We start from the raw sequence: 19,676 nt of genomic DNA on the forward strand, positions 1-19,676 counted from the left end.
ACATAGGGAGGGATGTAAACACAGGTGAAATAATTTAAGACATACAAACCGTAAGTAGCGCAAACATTTACTCAAAACTCTCAGGGGATGCTTGATTAAATTACAATTAGGCCCCGCCCCTGATGTCCTGTGATTGGGCGCTGAGATAAGGGGGCTGTCCTTTGTATAAATAGACACGCGCTCCACTATTTGACAGTCAAAACAAACGTAGTAGCCTACTGAATTGCACTTGATGCCAGCTTGTAGACACAGCATGTTATTCCACAGTGTTAAATATATTTTTTATTATTAGAATTAAGTAACCAGACGACCATTGCGCACATGCAAGCACATCCTAGAAGACAGGAAGACATCCTAGAAGTGACCGAGGATGGATTCGCCTTTGCAGGATTCCTTCTGGATTCCCCTCGCGCTCTGCGCCCTGCTATTGTGGGGCTCCGTGTGTGCTCGTGAGCCGGTCTGTCAGGAGATATCTGTGCCATTGTGTAGAGGGATCGGCTATAACTACACCTACATGCCGAACCAATTCAACCACGACACCCAGGATGAAGCCGGACTTGAGGTGCACCAGTTCTGGCCCCTCGTGGAGATCCAGTGTTCCCCCGACCTGCGCTTCTTTCTTTGCAGTCTGTACACGCCCATTTGCCTTGAGGACTATAAGAAGCCTTTGCCACCGTGCAGGAGTGTGTGCGAGCGGGCGAAAGCGGGTTGCGCGCCGCTGATGAGGCAATATGGTTTCCCGTGGCCGGACCGTATGAGGTGCGATCTTCTACCCGTGCAGGGGGATTCAAACACTCTGTGCATGGACTACAACAGAACTGATGCTACAGCATCACCTGCTGCTGCTGCTGCAAAACCAACTAGCCGCCCGGGGAAGCCATACAAGCGGAAAAATAAAAGCAGTCCTGGATCTTCTTCATGTGAACCGGAGTGTCACTGTCGCGCGCCTATGGTGACCGTGAGCAATGACCGCCATCCCTTGTATAACTGGGTCAAGACGGGCCAGATCACCAATTGCGCCATGCCGTGCCACAACCCATATCTTTCTCAGGAGGAAAGGACCTTTGCCACATTTTGGATCGGGATTTGGTCGGTTTTGTGTTTCCTGTCAACGTTCGCCACCGTTGCCACTTTCCTTATTGACATTGAGAGGTTTAAATACCCCGAGCGCCCAATTATTTTCCTGTCCGCCTGCTATATGTTCGTGTCCGTAGGATACATCATCAGACTCATCGCGGGGCACGAAAGGGTCGCGTGCAACCAGGATCATGAGGTGGACCTTATCCACTATGAAACTAGGGGCCCCGCGCTTTGCACGCTTGTGTTTCTACTCATCTATTTTTTTGGGATGGCGAGCGCCATCTGGTGGGTGATTCTGACATTTACGTGGTTCCTCGCGGCAGGAATGAAGTGGGGAAATGAAGCAATCGCGCGATTCTCGTCGTATTTCCACTTGGCCGCTTGGCTCATTCCCAGCGTGAAATCTATTGCCGTGCTCGCGCTGAGTTCGGTGGACGGAGACTCGGTTGCGGGAATCTGCTACGTGGGCAACCAGAACTTGGATAATCTGCGAGGATTCGTGCTCGCGCCACTGGTGATTTATCTTTTTATCGGAACGATATTTTTATTCGCGGGCTTCGTGTCTATGTTTCGGATACGGAGCGTCATTAAACAAGGAGGAACGAAAACGGACAAACTCGAGAGATTGATGGTCCGTATCGGGGTGTTTACAGTGCTGTATACGGTCGTTGCCATGGTGATTGTGGCTTGTTACGTTTACGAACAGCACAACCGTGAAGCGTGGGAAAGAGCGTACGCGTGTAACTGCTCGTCGGAGAAAAAAGCCCTGAAACCTGATTACGCCGTGTTTATGCTCAAATACTTCATGTGCCTTGTGGTCGGGATCACGTCAGGCGCGTGGACGTGGTCCGGTAAAACTCTGGACTCTTGGCGAGTCCTGTGCACGCGCTGCTGCTGCAGGTGGGGTAGTAAAGGCACGAGCGGGTCAGTTTACAGTGACGCGAGCGCGGGACTGACGTGGAGATCCGGCACAGCAAGTTCAGTTTTGTGCCCTCCAAAACAAATGCCACTGTCTCGAGTGTGATGATGACTACGGCATAGGAAATGCAGAACTTCTCAAAAAGACTTTGCAAACTAACTGAGTAACTGTTGCTTTCCTGACAGAGATGGAAAACGCATAATACCAGCGTTAGGTGAGACCGGGGCTAGTTGTCACTATTTAACACTAGTGTGAGAAATATTCACTGGACTGTTCTCTCTTCAATTAAAGTAAATAGCCTACCAGTTATTAAAACTGTGTATCAGGTTATTACGAATGTGCCTTTAAAAGTGTTATACGGGTTTTTATATTTGTCTTATGTATTTATATTAAGATGTTATGATTGTTGAAACTGCACAGAATGTTTAACATTTATATGAGATTGTGTCTATTTATCATTTACTTTTACAGAAAACTATTTTGACAATAAAACACTGTGTGAAATATTACTAAAGCATTTTTTATCATTATGTGTAATTCATGTTTAGCTACAGAGAGCTCTCTCAGACTCGCAAACACCTTGTAGGTCATGATGAACAGTACTGTACCAGTGGGCCATTGTGAGGTGTAAGTCTAAACCATAAGGTCTAAACCCCACAGCTAGAAGGACACTGCAGTGCCATATATTGGTCATCATAAGAAATAACAGCTGGTGAATATTTGGCTTTGTTCAAAATAATATCAAATTTCATTTATTTGAGAAATTATTTCTCAGTACAGGTACATGGCATATATACAACTAAAATATTAAATAAAAATAAAAAAAGATGCAATTTTTCATTACATTTGTATGAAATGGAGAATTTAAGGTACTTTTGATATTTGACGTTATTAATATGATTTATGAAAACATGCATGTGCTGATATAATTAATCTATAGGGCTGTAATAAAAATAAAAAATCCAAATGTAATACAGAGTTGATATGGCACAATGACTTCTAATAAAAATTAAAAATGGCACTTTTCAACTAAGTTCAACCCTTGGACTATAGTACAGATTTACTAATTAAAAAGTAACTTTAATATTTCTCATGCAGCTTAAAATATGACAAAGTCCTAATTATTTCTTGCAGCTCTGTAACATTTATGTACATTCTGTAACTTATTTTTCAGTTTCACAAATGATCCCTGATATTACAAAAAACCCTGGATAGAGCGGGTGAGTGAATGTGTTCTTGACCTTGTGAATGAGGGTCATTTTGTCAGAGACGCTGTAAAAGGACAGAACTCCTGCTCTGTGATCAACATCCACTCATTTTCTAGAAGATTTGGACCTTACATTGAAATTAGTCTTTTTGTAATTACTACAGAGTAGGTATTTGGAGCAAGAGCAGAACAGTCTCCAGGACTGATTATTACATCCAAATTGATCACCCCGTCCCTTCCTGCTGATGCTATCACACTGATATTCCCACCGCAGCCCCACTCCACTCCACCTATCAGTAACAGCGTCCACACACACTCTCTCTACACAACACCTGAGGCCAAACATCAAATTTGTCTGGATGATCGGTATACGGCCGGACTGTGTGCTTGTGAGTAGCCACTCAGTTTCTCCTAGATAGGCTGAGTTTTTATTCGCTGTGTTTTGATCCTGAGTGGTCAAAAGAAATAGCCTAATTCAAAAACAGCTCAGAATAATATAGGCTAGATCTAATTTTGTTCATATTTATTACAACATGTCACAGTGCAGTTACAGTGCCTGATATTTTGAGACAACTCAAAAATTCATAATAAATGAAATCTAAAGATTTATATTCAAAATGTTCATGTTTGTGATAATTGTTTTTTTTTAATTATGTTTTGATAATTGTTTTTTTAATGTTTTGTCTAAGTGCAATGTATAGGAAAATCATCTATCAACCGAAAAAGTGGCCTATATAATGAGAATGATTTAAAATCTTTCATAAAGCTAAGGTGAAATGGACAATTTAAGTTACTTAATGTTAAAATAAAACCTCAAAATAATACAGCAGGTAGTGATATAATGTTATTGTCATTATTTTTTTGCACAACAAATTAATATGTAGGCACTACAATCAATTAACTGTTTTGATAAGACACTAACTGTCAAATGATTATGAGATTTGTAGAAGCTCTATCATCTATACTTCTAGATGACACAGTTTCACTGACGATTCCTGATTTACGCCAAACCCCGGATAGAGCGGCTGAGTGAATGTGGTCTGGACTGTGTGGATGAGGGTCATTGTGTCAGAGACGCTGTAGAAGGACAGGATTCCTGCACTGTGATCCACATACACTCCTATTCTAGAGGAGCTGGAGGTTACAGGGAGTCCAGATTTTTTGTTATTGTGACTAAATATGTATCCAGAGCGAAAGCAAAATAATCTCCAGGACTGATTGTTACTTCCAAATTTACACTCATCACCCCGTCCCTTCCTGCTGATGCTGTAATATGACACTGATATTCCCACCGCACCCCCACTCCACTCCACCTCCCAGTAACAGCGTCCACACACACTCTCTCTACACAACACCTGAGGCCAAACATCAAATCTGTCCGGATGATCGGGATACAGTTGGATTGTGGCAGTGCAAGTAGCCATTCTGTTTCCCTCAGACAGACAGAGGCGTTTATGCACTGACTCAGAATCCAGAGTAAACTGATGGGAATCTGATGGAGATAAAACACAGATTGCATTTGTTGAAATACCTTCAAAGCATTAAGTGAGGCAACAATCAAAGATATAAATGTAGAAACCAGATCACTGATGTATTCCACAAGTTTTCAAGTAAAATTATTTGATTAGAAGTTTAGTTAAAAAGTGTAAATTGTCATTTTTTGGCCACTAGTGGAACAGAATTGCAAAATAATGACTGCTTTCATAAACACTCCCCCTGTCTGCCGTTGTTTGGAGTAGCTAATCTAAACCCCAATCTCAAGCTGCTATGACGGACCACTGCAATAATGTTTGGTGCTGATAGTGACAGAAATATAATGCTTCGCCTTTAAGTATGTATATTGGTCTGTGTTTGCTTTATTTGTAGTATTATTTATAACACTTACAGTGTAAGAAGTCCTCCCTTGTTCTGGGTTCAGTGATTTTGATGTATTTCGCTGCAGAAACAAATGATGTTTTATTAACAAGGTTCGGGAGGAGCACGTTCAGATAATTAACACAAGTGGAGAGCACTCAGCAATCAATGGTAAGAGGTGCATATATACTCCGCAGTCTCACCTCATTCCATTGACAGTTTTTGCAGCTATGTCTCAATCAAGCTCCTCTTCCAACGAAGACGCAAACATCTCCAGGGATGCACCTTCGCACTCCGCCGATCCGATGGTCATCCCTCCTACGCCGGTCGTCGCACTTGAGCCCCCGGCTTCTCCTCGCGGCCGCACACCGGCCCGATCAGCCCGGCGCTCTACAAGACGCCGAGACCAGTCTTCGCCGCCCCCGGCAAGACTCCCATTTTCTTCCCCAGCTTCCTCCTACCGCTCGGCCGTCCCGACGATCCCACCCATCGGGAAATGGACCGTAGCTGGACTGAGGCAAGCGCTGGGTAACTCAGACTTACAAGCTTCAAGGAAAATGAATAAAGCGGAGCTGTATGCTCTGTATGTCTCCCTTCAGTCAACTCCCAAGACGACTCCCAGGCAGAGCAAAGCCCGCCGGGCTCAAAATTCGCCTGCCCAGTCTCCACCGTCGTCTTCCCGCACAGGACGCGGCTCGCTTCGGCCTTTGAGTCGCCGCAGCAACAGGCCCTCAGCGAGCCTGGGCCAAGCTCCAGATTTCGCCATGGCAGGTCCACTACCACCTTTCGATGAGGCCCAGCCCTCCACCTCTGCTTCCGCTGCCGCAGCGCCGCATGCAGCCGGGCCCAGAGGCCTCCCCACAGCCGCTCAGTTTTATTCTCCCGCGGTTCATAACCCTTTTCCGTTTCAGTGGCCTCCAGCTCCAGTGGCAGACACTAGCGCGAAGCTATCGCCGCTAGCACCACAGGTCCACCAATGTCAACAGTTCTACCCACCAGGTTACAACCCCGCCCATTTCCAGGGGCCTGCAGCTGCAGTAACGCAAACGAGCGCAGGCCCGCCTCCGCTTGCAGCTCAAGCTCACAGTGCCTTCTATCATCCCTCACATCCTCCTACTAACTTTCCTTTTCAATCTTCAACAGGTCTTCCAATTGCAAGGGCACCGCTGTCATTCGCAGCCCCGGATTATACCTTTCCCAGCTCTACCATTCAAAATAAATCACCCTATTCTCTCTTCACAGCCACTCCGATGCCCGTGCCGTCCAACGCAGTTGCTATGGAACCCCCACCAGTTTCCCAATCCATCCGCGCTCAGATCCTCTCAGGTGCGGACGTAGACTTATCTTCTCTGTTGTCTCTCCTCCCCGCAGCTGAATCAGACCGTCAAGTGGACTGCGGTGATTTTTCAGTTACTTTAAAAAACACGAACACACACTCATCTCGCGTCCTTTCATTTCCCGAATTCACGATCGCTTTTTCACGTTTCACTGAAATCATCTGTTCAGCCTTCCCCCATAGGCGGCGCGAACTGAACGATTACCAAGCAATCATTGCCGAACTCGCGCTGTCCTATGGGGGCGGGCATTTCTACACGTACCATAAACTTTTTTCTGCCAAAAGTGCCGTGCGAGTCGCGCAATGGAATCAGTGCACATACTGGGGTGCACTTGATTCGGATCTCCACAGCAGGGTATTTTTAGGCTGCAAAAACATCACCTGTGCAGTTTGCAGGTCAGTGGCGCACCCAACCGCATCATGCCCACAGGTTAACCCTTCTTCTCTTCCCTACGTGGGAATAAGCAATGCTAAATCCACCAGCTATGTGCCGCGTGCTGCAACCACTAGCGCCATACAGGACTCTGCTTTCGATGAAAGCAGGCAGCCTTGCAATCATTTTAACGCGGGCAAATGTCAAAGATCGCGCTGCCGGTTTATGCATATCTGCAGCTTTTGTGGCGGCGCCCATGCTCGCATTGTATGTCCAGTCTTCAAGTCTGTGAATAAAAAATCTAAAAATTATTGGGAGACTCCTGTGAATATTTCGCGCATGCACTTCGAACTAGCTCATCACCCGGACGCCGAATTTACTGATTATCTGCTGTCAGGTTTAAAAAACGGCTTTAAACCCGGCTTAGAATGCCCGCTTTCCCAAAACATCATATGTAATAATCTCCAATCCGCCCTCATAGAACCTGAGGTTGTAGACAAACTGATCAAAAAAGAAGTCGAGTCAGGCTTCATGATCGGTCCGTTCGACAATCCTCCATTTAATCTGTTTCGCATCAGCCCCATTGGAGTGGCTACAAGGAAATTCTCGGGTAAAAAACGTCTAATAATCGACCTGTCAGCCCCGCATAATTCCCCGTTTCCAAGCATAAATAGCTTGATCCCTCTCGATGAATTTTCGCTCAAATACCACGACATAGATCAGGCTATCGACATGATCAAAATCGCAGGTCGGGGGGCTTGGCTTGCAAAACTCGACGTTACATCTGCTTTCAAAGTAATGCCTATCCATCCAGGTTCATGGCACCTATTTGGAGTGCGCTGGCTCGGGAAATATTATTTTGCAGTACGTTTAACATTCGGATGCAAAAGCAGCCCGAAAATATTTGACATGCTATCAGAAGCTGTTTGCTGGATCTTGTCGAACAACTACGCCATTCCATACCTCATTCACCTGTTAGATGATTTTCTAATAATCTCGCCTCCCGATGCTATCCCAGCCGCGCACATCCTCACGGTTCAAAACGTTTTTTCTGAGCTAGGAATTCCTATCGCACAGGAAAAAACCATGGGCCCTGCAACATCTATCGAGTTCCTAGGAATTAATTTGGATTCAGACAAATTCCAAGCATCCCTCCCCAAAGAAAAAATCGACAGAATAATCCTCGTCTCTTCTACTTTCCTTGAAAAATCTAATTTTTCAAAACGCGAACTTCTGTCCCTGCTTGGACATCTAAACTTCGCAATGCGCATCATCCCACAGGGCCGCCCCTTCATCTCGCATCTCCTCTCACTCGCGTCCTCCGTCCACTCACTAGAAGATCGCATTTCCGTAACTCAAGCTTGTCGCGACGAGCTTAGGCTATGGTTAACATTTCTAAAACAGTGGAACGGCCTATCTTTTTTCTACAACAACCTCGTTTCATCCCCCACCGACATCCAATTGTTTACAGACGCCGCCCCCTCAATAGGGTTCGGGGGATTTTATCAAGGTCGTTGGTTTGCAGCTCCGTGGCCACCTCAGCTCCAGGACATATCTCAATCCTCAGCTCTATTCGAGCTTTACCCTCTCGTCGTAGCAGCTTTCCTGTGGGGGAAAGAATGGGCCGCTAGTAGCGTTTTAGTGCATTGCGACAATGACGCAACAGTGCATTGCATTAACAAAGGCCGTTCCCATTCACCCGCTCTGATGCCACTCTTAAGGCGTCTCCTCTGGATTTCAGCTTGCGACCAATTCATTATCATTGCTAAACACATCCCTGGGTCAAAAAACCAAATCGCTGACTCTCTGTCTCGTTTTCTGTTTCAGAAATTCAGGATGCTGGCTCCAGAGGCGGATCAATTCCCAACTCCAGTTCCTCGTTATTCAGAACTAATATTCCCGTAACCCACCCGTTAAAACCCCTGCTTGACGCATCACTCGACTCTATCCTCCAAGCAGTATCTCCCAGGACCCTTCAATCCTACGTTACTGCTTGGAGATGTTTTAAAACATTCCATGTCTCTTATAACTTGCCTTTCCCTGATTTTTCTCTTCTTTCAATCACCTCTTTTATCTCCTACCTTAACATCATTAAGGGTCTACAAGTCGGGTCCATTAAAGGTTATTTGAGCGGCATCCAGTTTTTCCATAAATTGATGTACGGCGCTCCTTCCACGGAGATAAACAATTCACAAACCTCCCTCCTGATCAAAGGGATTCAAAGATCCCAGCCCACCCGCCCCGACGCCAGACAACCTATAACGCTAGACATTCTCACCAAATGTATTCAGGCCCTCCGCACAGGCTACCAGCCCCTCGGTTCCGCTCGTACACTCGATGCTATGTTTATCCTAGCCTTTTTCGGTTTTCTTAGATGCTCGGAACTCGCCATTACTTCTAAATTCGACCCAAAAATCCACCCCACCATCTCAGACTTATCAGTACTAGACGGCGAAACCATTTCATATTTGATTAAACAAAGTAAAACTGACCAAACCAAAAAAGGTCATTTCATCTACATTTTTAACCTCGCTTCGCAAATCCAACCATACCAGTCAATTCTGGCATATCTGCAATGGAGAAGTTCCCAGGCTAAATCTGCCCTGGAACCCCTGTTTTTAGACGAATCCAAAAAACCTGTGACACGTTTTTGGTTCCAGAAACATCTCAAATCTGTTCTCCAACAGTCAGGCATTTCAGCAAAGAATTTTTCAAGTCACTCATTCCGCATCGGGGCAGCAACTTCAGCAGCCCAAAAAGGCCTCTCCCAACAGCAAATTCAAACCCTTGGGAGATGGTCCTCCGATGCTTTCCGAAGCTACATCAGGACGAACCGGTTCCACATTAAAAAAGCTCACCAAACCCTCATCGAGTGAGTTTATATAAAAAAAAAAAAAAAAAAAAAAAAAAAAAAAAAAAAAAAAAAAAAAAAAAAAAAAAAAAAAAAAAAAACTATCCCCTCCTTCTCCTCTTTCCGTCCAGCGAACATTGGTCTCACAGCGGACGGAGTGAGAACTTTCCCAGTAGAGCACTTACGTTTTCTCTTTCATCCAGCGACGCAGTGTGAGAAAATCTCCTGGGCAAGCACTCATTTTCCTGTTTCCTCTTTCTGTCTAGTCAGCATTGATCTCTCAGTGGACGGAGTGAGAACTTTCCCAGTAGAGCACTTACATTTTCTCTTTCATCCAGCGATGCAGTGTGAGAAAATCTCCTGGGCAAGCACTCATTTTCCTGTTTCCTCTTTCCGTCTAGTGAGCATTGATCTCTCAGTGGACGGAGTGAGAACTTTCCCAGTAGAGCACTTACGTTTTCTCTTTCATCCAGCGATGCAGTGTGAGAAAATCTCCTGGGCAAGCACTCATTTTCCTGTTTCCTTTTCCTGTTTCCTTTCCGTCCAGCGAGCATTGGTCTCACAGCGGATGGAGTGAGAACTTTCCCAGTAGAGCACTTATGTTTTCTCTTTCATCCAGCGATGCAGTGTGAGGAAACCTCCTGGGCAAGCACTCACTTTCCTGTTTCCTCTTTCTGTCCAGCGAGCATTGGTCTCACAGCGGACGGAGTGAGAACCTTCCCGGTAGAGCACTTACGTTTTCTCTTTCATCCAGCGATGCAGTGTGAGAAAATCTCCTGGGCAAGCACTCATTTTCCTGTTTCCTTTTCCTGTTTCCTTTCCGTCCAGCGAGCATTGGTCTCACAGCGGACGGAGCGAGAACTTTCCCAGTAGAGTACTTACGTTTTCTCTTTCATCCAGCGATGCAGTGTGAGAAAATCTCCTGGGCAAGCACTCACTTTCCTGTTTCCTCTTTCCGTCCAGCGAGAATCGGTCTCTCAGTGGACGGAGTGAGAACTTCCCCAGTAGAGCACTTACGTTTTTCTCTTTCATCCAGCGAGCATTTGGTCTCTCAGCGGATGCAGTGTGAGAAAATCTCCTGGGCAAGCACTCATTTTCCTCCTTTCTGTTTCCTCTCTGTCCAGCAAGCATTGGGGCTTAGCGGAAAGCGCAAATCTTCCCGATCGGTCTCTGTAAACTACAACCGCTCCTCGTCCGCAGACCAACAGGGGCCGTCAGTCCAGACAGTGAGCCACCATTACGGGCCTCCCCGGTCAAGCATCCAGGCCCCTTCTCGAGATGCCAGCCCGCCAAACTCGGCACTCATTTGGGGGGTCTTTAGTCCGGCGGCTGTCCTCTGCTTAACCTTTGGGGGGAGCACTCTGGGTTCGGGCCGAACTCCGAGCTCGGAGCCCTCCCTCCGGACAGCACGCCAAATACGCATTAAACTTACCCCTTCAAATTATATGTAAGTGTGAACTCGTGAAATGATGTTTTATTAACAAGGTTCGGGAGGAGCACGTTCAGATAATTAACACAAGTGGAGAGCACTCAGCAATCAATGGTAAGAGGTGCATATATACTCCGCAGTCTCACCTCATTCCATTGACAGTTTTTGCAGCATCCCTCCACCACCCCTTCTCCACGCTTCTAGTCCTAAAACACTTACATACGGGGGGAGCACTCTGGGTTCGGGCCGAACTCCGAGCTCGGAGCCCTCCCTCCGGACAGCACGCCAAATACGCATTAAACTTACCCCTTCAAATTATATGTAAGTGTGAACTCGTGAAACAGATATTTAAAGTGTGATTTGTGCAGATAAAAGTATCCATAATATGTATTTATTTATTACTATATGTTACTAACAATTATTCTTTTTATTGACATCCACACAATATTTATTTGTACATTTTGTTGTACTCTGATTTATAAGATGAGTCTGTACTTTACCTCTACCAGATAACGTTTCTATCTCCTCTTTGCAGAAACTCTCAAATTTACTTCTTAACACAGATACAGATCTTCTCGCATCATCATAAGTCAAGACAGAACGGACATTGGTGCAGTCGGTAGGTGCAGGAGGGACGGAAACAGACTGGAATCTCTATATACAAAAAGACAACAGACATACAGGCAAATATGAATCACACAGTATAAAGATTAAGTATTTTATTTGCTTACTTGCATGTCATGTGGCCATCAACAGACACGGAGAATCATATACATGTGATTATGCTGTTTAATTATTTAAATATTAACTTAAATCTTTCAAGTCTTCAAGTCAATATTTTAGGTTACGGGGTTCAGCTGACAGAAAAGTTTGGGAATACCCGATCTAATACAATCTTGACAACATTCACACTGATCAGAACAACTGGCAGTTGTTCATAGATTCATTAAATCAATGTGATTATTCATCTCACATCAAATGTCAGTGAAAGAGTCTGCTGTAATAAGCCGTAATAATAAAATCATTCTAAACCTGAAGGAAATGTATGTGATCATCTGTGTGTAAAAGCTGCTTCAGCTCAGCTTCTCTCCTCCTCAGATCATCAATCTCCTGCTCCAGTCGCTTCAAGAGTCCTTCAGCTCGACTCACTGCATCCTTTTCCTGATCTCTGATCATCCGTGTCACCTCAGATCGCTTTTTCTTAATGGAGCGGATCAGTTCAGTAAAGATCCTCTCACTGTCCTCCACTGCAGCCTGTGCAGAGCTCTGTAAGGACACACACACACACACACACACACACACACACACACACACACACACACACACACACACACACACACAGAGAACCACTAGAATCAGTCCATTCAATCTGACAGCTATTTTTCTCCTCTTTTCAAAACTCACCTTGTGAGTCTGCACAGACTCTCTGAGCTCCTGGACCTTCGTTTGCCTCTCTTGAATTCTCTTCTGTAATATAATTACTGTCTCTCCAACCTGTTTCTATGAGGATGAACAAATCATTGTAAACATTAGAAAACTTCAGTTTTCTCTCAATAGGACTTTAAAGATTTCATGTAGGCTACTACATCTAGATCTTTTTTTTACTGGAATTTATCTATTACATTCAATTTTTATGAAACAATTACATTTGTTCACCTTTCCATTGCTCTGATAAAGACTTCACAAAAAGAAAGAAAAATAAACACATGGCAAATGACCCAGAGCAGAACTAAAATTCTAATAAAATACTATACTATGGCAACAAACAGAGATGAAAACTCAAGTCTGCGACTTGATTCCCGATTTCGTTCTTTCGTCTTGACAGCATGAAACACCACGTTTTACCATTCATTCATTCATTCCCTATCAATATGAGGTGCAGCAACACAAATTACAATAATTCATCTCTAATCACACCAAGCCAGCATTAGGTGCCTGTGTTAATCACCCATTGGAAAAGTGCTGTTATAAATGAATAATGGCAATAACACTATAAGTCTATAAGTCTATAAGTCTTAACGTGTGATAATCTTCATGTAATTTAATTTGAAAAGCAATCAATTAATCAATACAGAAGCTATGGTTGCACATCTGTCAGAAACTTGCTGTCAATTTTCAGGAAGTACACGTTTCAATGTCCCATTAATTTTTCTTTTTACCTTACGTTCCAAATGATGTGATGTCGATTTTAAGTAATAAGCTTCATAAATTTGAATAAATGAAGACTTTGTGTAGAAGTAATTAGTTTTAATATTTTGATACTTCAAAATTGATTTAGCCTCATACACTGCTAATTATATACTTTATTTAGCTGAAAGAACTATTGCCTAAAATAGAACAAAAACTTGAGACTTTACAACTTGTGAACATGTCTGGATACTAATAATAATTTACAATGATCATACAATCTGATATATAACGCAATTTAATGTATTAGGTTTAGCATAACAGCAAACATAAGTTATATGCAATTTCAGTTCATACCTGTTTCTCTGTCCTCTCTGCTTCAGCTGAAACAGTATCGTGATTTTTGTGTTCATCCATCAGACACAGTAAACAAATAGATCGCTGGTCAGTACGACAGTAAAGCTCCATCAGTCTGTCGTGTTTAGAGCAGATCATCTCCTGCAGTCGTACAGTGGCATCAGTCACTTTGTGTCGTTTCCTTGAACGAGATTCTTCATGACACTCAAAGTGACTTTGACAGTATGATTCCAGACACATCATACAGGACTTTACAGCTTTGCGTTTAATTCCAGTACAGACGTCACACTCCACATCTCCAGGTCCAGTATAACTGAGAGCAGGACGAGCTGTTTGGACTTTTGCCTTCTTCAGTGTCTCCACCATTTCAGCCAGCATCACATTCTTGTTTAAAGCAGGTCTTGGAGTGAAGGTCTGTCTGCACTGAGGGCAGCTGTAAACTCTCTTCTGATCCTCTTTATTCCAGCAGTCTGTAATGCAGCTCATACAGTAACTGTGTCCACAGGCGATGGTCACTGGATCCCTCAGTGGATCCAGACAGATTGAACAGCTGAACTGATCTTCTTCGGCCACTGAAATACTGGCTTCTGCCATTGCACTGCACGAACAAAGGATACAGCCAAACAACGACTGAACAACACTTAAGTTTCGATTTCTCTCAACTGAGCAGTGCTTCCTGTCTCGAGACGTGTGCAAAAGAGGTGTGTTCGTATGGTGTGAATCACCTTTTGATGGACATACATGGAGTCTGATTGCTTTTCTGAGATCATTCACTTGCGTTGCAATTAGCTTAGTATAAATATAGGTTACTTATGTAGCAACCTGAATTCAATACGAGAATCAGCAGATCCACAAACAGCTGGGCCCTGAGCTACTTAAATTTTACACTGCATGTATAAAAAAATGATATAGCTTACAATAAGTCCTTAGGTTTCTTTCTATCTGATACCAAAGCGTTCTATCTATATATCTGATACCTTCTGCGTTTGAGAAATTGAAAGTAGCTCACCAGTTTGTGAAAATACACAGCCAAAAAGGAACAGTAGATGGCGCTCAAACGCAGTGTTTTTTAATGCCTGTACTAGTTGCGCCAGTATTTACAAATGGATAAGAAATGTCAGTATTTTAGTAATAGAATATAAAATCATTCAATAAAACAACACAATTGTTTTAATTGTGATCCATTTAACTACTGTATGGTAAACACACACACACACACACACACACACACACACACACACACACACACACACACACACACACACACACACACAAAACATTTAACTAGGACAAAACATGTTTTTTTTGTGGCTACCTCATTTTCTTAAAAAAAACAAAAAACCGATACAATAGTGTCATCAAATGTGTTGATGTTTTAATTGCGTCATTTTGCAACATTTTGGTGCTAGTTTCTGATTGGCCAACTACAGCAAGCCATGTCAATGACATTTATAAAATAACGTTTTAATGAAAAACAATGTCCTTGGTATCAAAGTAATTTTGCAAGAGTCTATTTTATCTTGTCAAAGCATTCTGTAAAATACTGTAATATTTTTAAGGTCTGTTGTCAGCAGTAGTTTAATTGAATTTAACAAATTCTAAAGACATCTGAGTCAATTGCAGATATTTAAAAAATAAGACTTCAGTGATTTAAAGTACATACTGTAAGCAACAAAGTAATCCATTTATAATTCATTAATAATAAAAAAATAAAAAATAAAACTCTTGGGGTGCCCAGTAGTCTGTAATGCAGCTCATTCAGTTATGGTGTCCACAGGGGACGGTCACTGGATCCTTCAATAGATCCATAGGGCAGTTTTTATTTATTGATTGATTGATTGGCATCAGACACAGATTTACCTGTACATTTTGTGGTAAATCAGTGTCTGGATTCAGCTGTACTTAGGATTGTCACTGGAATGATGGGAGAGAGGACACTGATAACTATATATACCATCCCTTTTATCATGATTAAACCATGTAATATGACATAGAATCTCTTAAGATGACAGTTTCACTGTTGATCCTAAATTGATCCCAAACCCCGGATAGAGCGGCTGAGTGAATGTGGTCTGGATTCTGTGGATGAGGGTCATTGTGTCAGAGACGCTGTAGAAGGACAGAATTCCTGCTCTGTGATCCACATACACTCCTATTCTAGAGGAGCTGGAGATTACAGGGAGTTTAATTTCTTTCTGATTGTGTCTGAACGCATTCCTGGATTTAGAGCAGGACAATCTCCATGAGTGATCATTAAATCCAAAGACACAATCGTCACCATCTCCCTTCCTGCTGATGCTCTTATATGACACTGATATTCCCACCCCAGCCGTCCCACTCCACTCCACCTCCCAGTAACAGCGTCCACACACACTCTCTCTACACAACACCTGAGAAAAATCATGAAATCTGTCCGGATGAACAGGGTACGGCTGGTCAGTCCCAATAAAAGTAGCCGCTCTGTTGCCTTCAGAAAGACGGAGGTATTTATGTGCAGTGTTTGAATCCAAGGTGAGTTGACGGGAATCTGAACGGGGCAAAAAATTACAGTAAACAAAGTTGCACAAGTACCATGGTGTTGTGTGCTAGAAAATTAGATGCAGATGATAAATAACATTCAGACTAGCAACTGATTTATACTTCTTGAGAATTCATAAATGTCTGACAGTATGTGTATTTTTATTAGTAACACTTACATTGCAAGAAGTCATCTCTGGACGTGGGTTCAGTGGTGGTAACAATCTCAATGTATGTCACTAATGAAACCAAAAAACATACATAGTGTAATTCACATGTAAACACAATATTAAATCAGTCCCATTAATAATGTTCTCTCTGTTTGTTTTTGTAATTATTATGATACATCACTCCTTTAAAGTGAACAAATTCCTAGTACTTTACCTCTACCGGATATCTTTTTTATGTCCTCCTTGCAGAGGTCCTCAAGTTTCTCTTTTAGCATAGACACAGATTTTCCTATATCATCATAAGAGAGGAGAGAACTGACATTGACGCTGTCTGTGGATGCAGGAGGATCAGAGAGAGACTGGAAACTCTACAAAGGGACAAAAACATAACAGAATTGAATAAGTAAAGCTTTCCAGTGTTCAATAACTTTTTAAAAATGGTTTAAATGAGAGGCTGACAGCTTCTCTGTTGAGAGAAATCATTACATATTAAACATACATACACAACACACAACTTACCTCATTCATGACACCATCCATTCCTGTCAAAATAACAACTGCTTACTGCTTACAAACTAATACTTCAGTTTAGGTTTTAAAGGTTATGCCATTTAGGATCAATTAAAGGTTATGTTTTAATAACCTCCCTGTATACTTAATCATTTTTCATATCTCAGTTACCTGAAGGAAATGTATGTGATCATCAGTGTGTAAAAGCTGCTTCAGCTCAGCTTCTCTCCTCCTCAGATCATCAATCTCCTGCTCCAGTCGCTTCAAGAGTCCTTCAGCTCGACTCACTTGTGCCTCTTCCTGATCTCTGATCGTCCGTGTCACCTCAGATCGGCTTTCCACAATGGAGCGGATCAGTTCAGTAAAGATCCTCTCACTGTCCTCCACTGCAGCCTGTGCAGAGCTCTGAAAGGACACACAGACAATCAGACCTTTCACTCATGGGCTTCAGTGACACTGGAAGTGTCCCAACACTGGGCCTCTCAATGATGTAATGACTGAAGTCCTGACAGAACTGGAAACATTTCACATTAAAAATTGAAACTCACCCGATGTGTCTTCACAGCCTCTTTCAGCTCCCGAAGCTCCTTCGCTCTTTCCTGGATTCTCTGCTGGAACTTTCTTTGAATGTCACCTAAGGCTTTCTGTAACAGATAACAGTAAACATCAGCAATCCTCCTTAGAGGAATAGTTCATCCAAAATGAAAATTCTGCCATCATTTACTTATCCTCATGTTGTTTCTAACTTTATTGACTTTATTTCACAAATTGTTTTGTAAAATATCCTAGACATATTTTCTGTATAATAAAAGTGAAAAGGACTAAATCCATGCTGATTTTTCTGCATCTTCTGATGTCAAACAATAACTTTGCGATTTTAGGTCATGATTCACTGATTCCTCTTCTCTAACACTCTGAAATTAACTAAATTGGTACAGGTCAGGATATAAAATGTAATGGCAAACAGCAATGGCTCTTGCATATCTGAAATTTTCATCCATTTCAGATTGTTGGAGAAGAGAAAGATTATTAGTGAAACAACTTATATTTTGGTATTTTCTACATACAAGCTATCATATGGCTCAAGAAGATTGTAACATAGCATATATATATATATATATATATATGTATATATGCATATATGTTGTATTGACCATCGTAGTAATACTTTTTGTGCTATTTGAAGTTTGATAGCTTCTTTCTTCATTCATTGCACTATATGGGAAAAACAATCCACCTTCTGTGTTCCACGAAAGAAAAAAAGAAAGAAAGAAAGAAAGAATAAACTGGGTGATTAAATGATGACATCATTTTCATTTCTGTGTAAACTAATCATTTTACAGTTTTAACAGAGATTTACAGATAATCTACAGTATAATCTTTACGTTTAAGTTTGTGCAGCTTTTTCCGGTGAATTGTCTGGTCCCTCTTCATATGACGTGCATTTTTCGGTAAACTCTTACTGTATTGCATCATGAACATACATTTACACACCACATACACAGTAGCCTATAGTATGTCCTTCTCCTACCTGTTTCTCAGCCACCTCTGCTTTAATTGAAATAGTGTGGTGATTTTTGTGTTCATCCATCATACACATCAAACAAATACATCGCTGGTCAGTACGACAGTAAACCTCCATCAGTCTGTCATGTTGAGAGCAGATCATCTCCTCTAGTCGTACAGTGGCATTAATCAAATTGTGTTTTTTATCTTTAAAGAAACTGTCATGTTGTTCAAGGTGACTTTGACAGTAAGAGTTCAAACACATCATACAGGACTTTACAGCTTTGTGTTTCCTTCCAGTACAGACGTCACACTCCACATCTCCAGGTCCAGCATAACTGGGAGCAGGACGAGCTGTTTGGACTTTTGCCTTCTTTAGGTTGTCCACCATTTCAGCAAACACCACATTCTTGTTTAAAGCAGGTCTTGGAGTGAAGGTCTGTCTGCACTGAGGACAGCTGTAAACTCTCTTCTGATCATCTTTATTCCAGCAGTCTCTAATGCAGCTCATACAGTAACTGTGTCCACAGGGGATCGTCACTGGATCCTTCAATAGATCCAGACAGATTGAACAGCTGAACTGATCCCGAGCCACTGAAATACTGGCTTCTGCCATTTCACTGCACAAGCAAACAGATACACACAGTTATACAACGGCTGAACAACACTAACGTTTCAATTTCTCTCAACTGAGAAGTGCTTCCAGTCTTGAGACGTGTGCAAAACAGGTGTGTTTGTAAGGTGCGACTCACCTCTTGATAAGAACCAATCTGTCTTGCAATAAGCATAACAACTATATGTAGCCTATTAAATACAGTATTATATTCAGAAGATCTGCACAGACAGCTGTACCGACTTCCAACTTTCCTCTGCATGTAGATTACGCAAATGGAAATGTACAACAAGTCCTTAAGTTGCTCTTCATCTGATACCGAAGCGTTTCCTCGTTCTGCGTTGAGAAAGTGAAAGTAGTTTGCTGTTACCATTTTGTGTAAATACACATCCAGGCATCTGCCAATAGATGGCGCTCACACACTGTTTTCTAATGCTTGTCAGTAAAAATACTGTTTTTGCTAAAAAATAAAAAAATAAAAAAATAACAGCAGAAGAGGCTGATGATAAGGGGTTGGCAACTGAACCCAAACACATACATAGCTGTGAGGAGCAATTTTTCTATGCGTGCATCTATAGCATGGCAAAATTTGAACAATAGGCTACTATAAACTTATTATGAAACCACTTTCTTGTTTGATAATACAAACAAGTATGTATTGTTTACATACAATAAATGTATGTTTAAAGTATTCTTACTTTAAATGTTCTCCCCAGAGAGAACAGTTTTATAAAAAAAAAATAATTCCTGGCTTCAGCGAGAGACTGACACCTAGTGGATGTTCTTTATTATCTGAACTAATCTACAAGTCACAGCAGACACACATA

At 42.3% G+C, this 19,676-nt stretch overlaps 2 protein-coding genes across 2 annotated transcripts; one reads left to right on the forward strand and one right to left on the reverse strand.

Moving 5' to 3' along the window:
- The first annotated feature begins 266 nt into the window (after positions 1 to 266).
- On the forward strand, positions 267 to 2,602 carry fzd8b (frizzled class receptor 8b). Its single transcript, XM_084412026.1, has one exon. The coding sequence runs from the start codon at positions 371 to 373 to the stop codon at positions 2,102 to 2,104; it is 1,734 nt and encodes a 577-aa protein (XP_084268152.1). The 5' UTR covers positions 267 to 370; the 3' UTR covers positions 2,105 to 2,602.
- Positions 2,603 to 2,714: 112 nt separating this feature from the next.
- Positions 2,715 to 19,164, reverse strand: LOC311291459 (uncharacterized protein). Its single transcript, XM_084410494.1, has 16 exons — positions 18,989 to 19,164; positions 18,262 to 18,856; positions 17,279 to 17,374; positions 16,902 to 17,135; positions 16,435 to 16,588; positions 16,230 to 16,289; positions 15,544 to 16,060; positions 13,534 to 14,209; positions 12,454 to 12,549; positions 12,082 to 12,315; positions 11,466 to 11,703; positions 9,555 to 9,587; positions 8,239 to 8,374; positions 6,351 to 6,453; positions 5,092 to 5,215; positions 2,715 to 4,698 (listed from the first exon to the last, which is right to left on the reverse strand). Exons 2-16 carry the CDS (start codon positions 18,850 to 18,852, stop codon positions 4,166 to 4,168), a joined length of 3,825 nt encoding a protein of 1,274 aa, XP_084266620.1. The 5' UTR covers positions 18,853 to 18,856; positions 18,989 to 19,164; the 3' UTR covers positions 2,715 to 4,165.
- Between the last annotated feature and the right edge of the window lie 512 nt (positions 19,165 to 19,676).

The sequence above is a fragment of the Rutilus rutilus genome (genome assembly GCF_951802725.1).
Source record: "Rutilus rutilus genome assembly, chromosome: 6".
In the NCBI taxonomy this organism is placed as follows: domain Eukaryota; kingdom Metazoa; phylum Chordata; class Actinopteri; order Cypriniformes; family Leuciscidae; genus Rutilus; species Rutilus rutilus.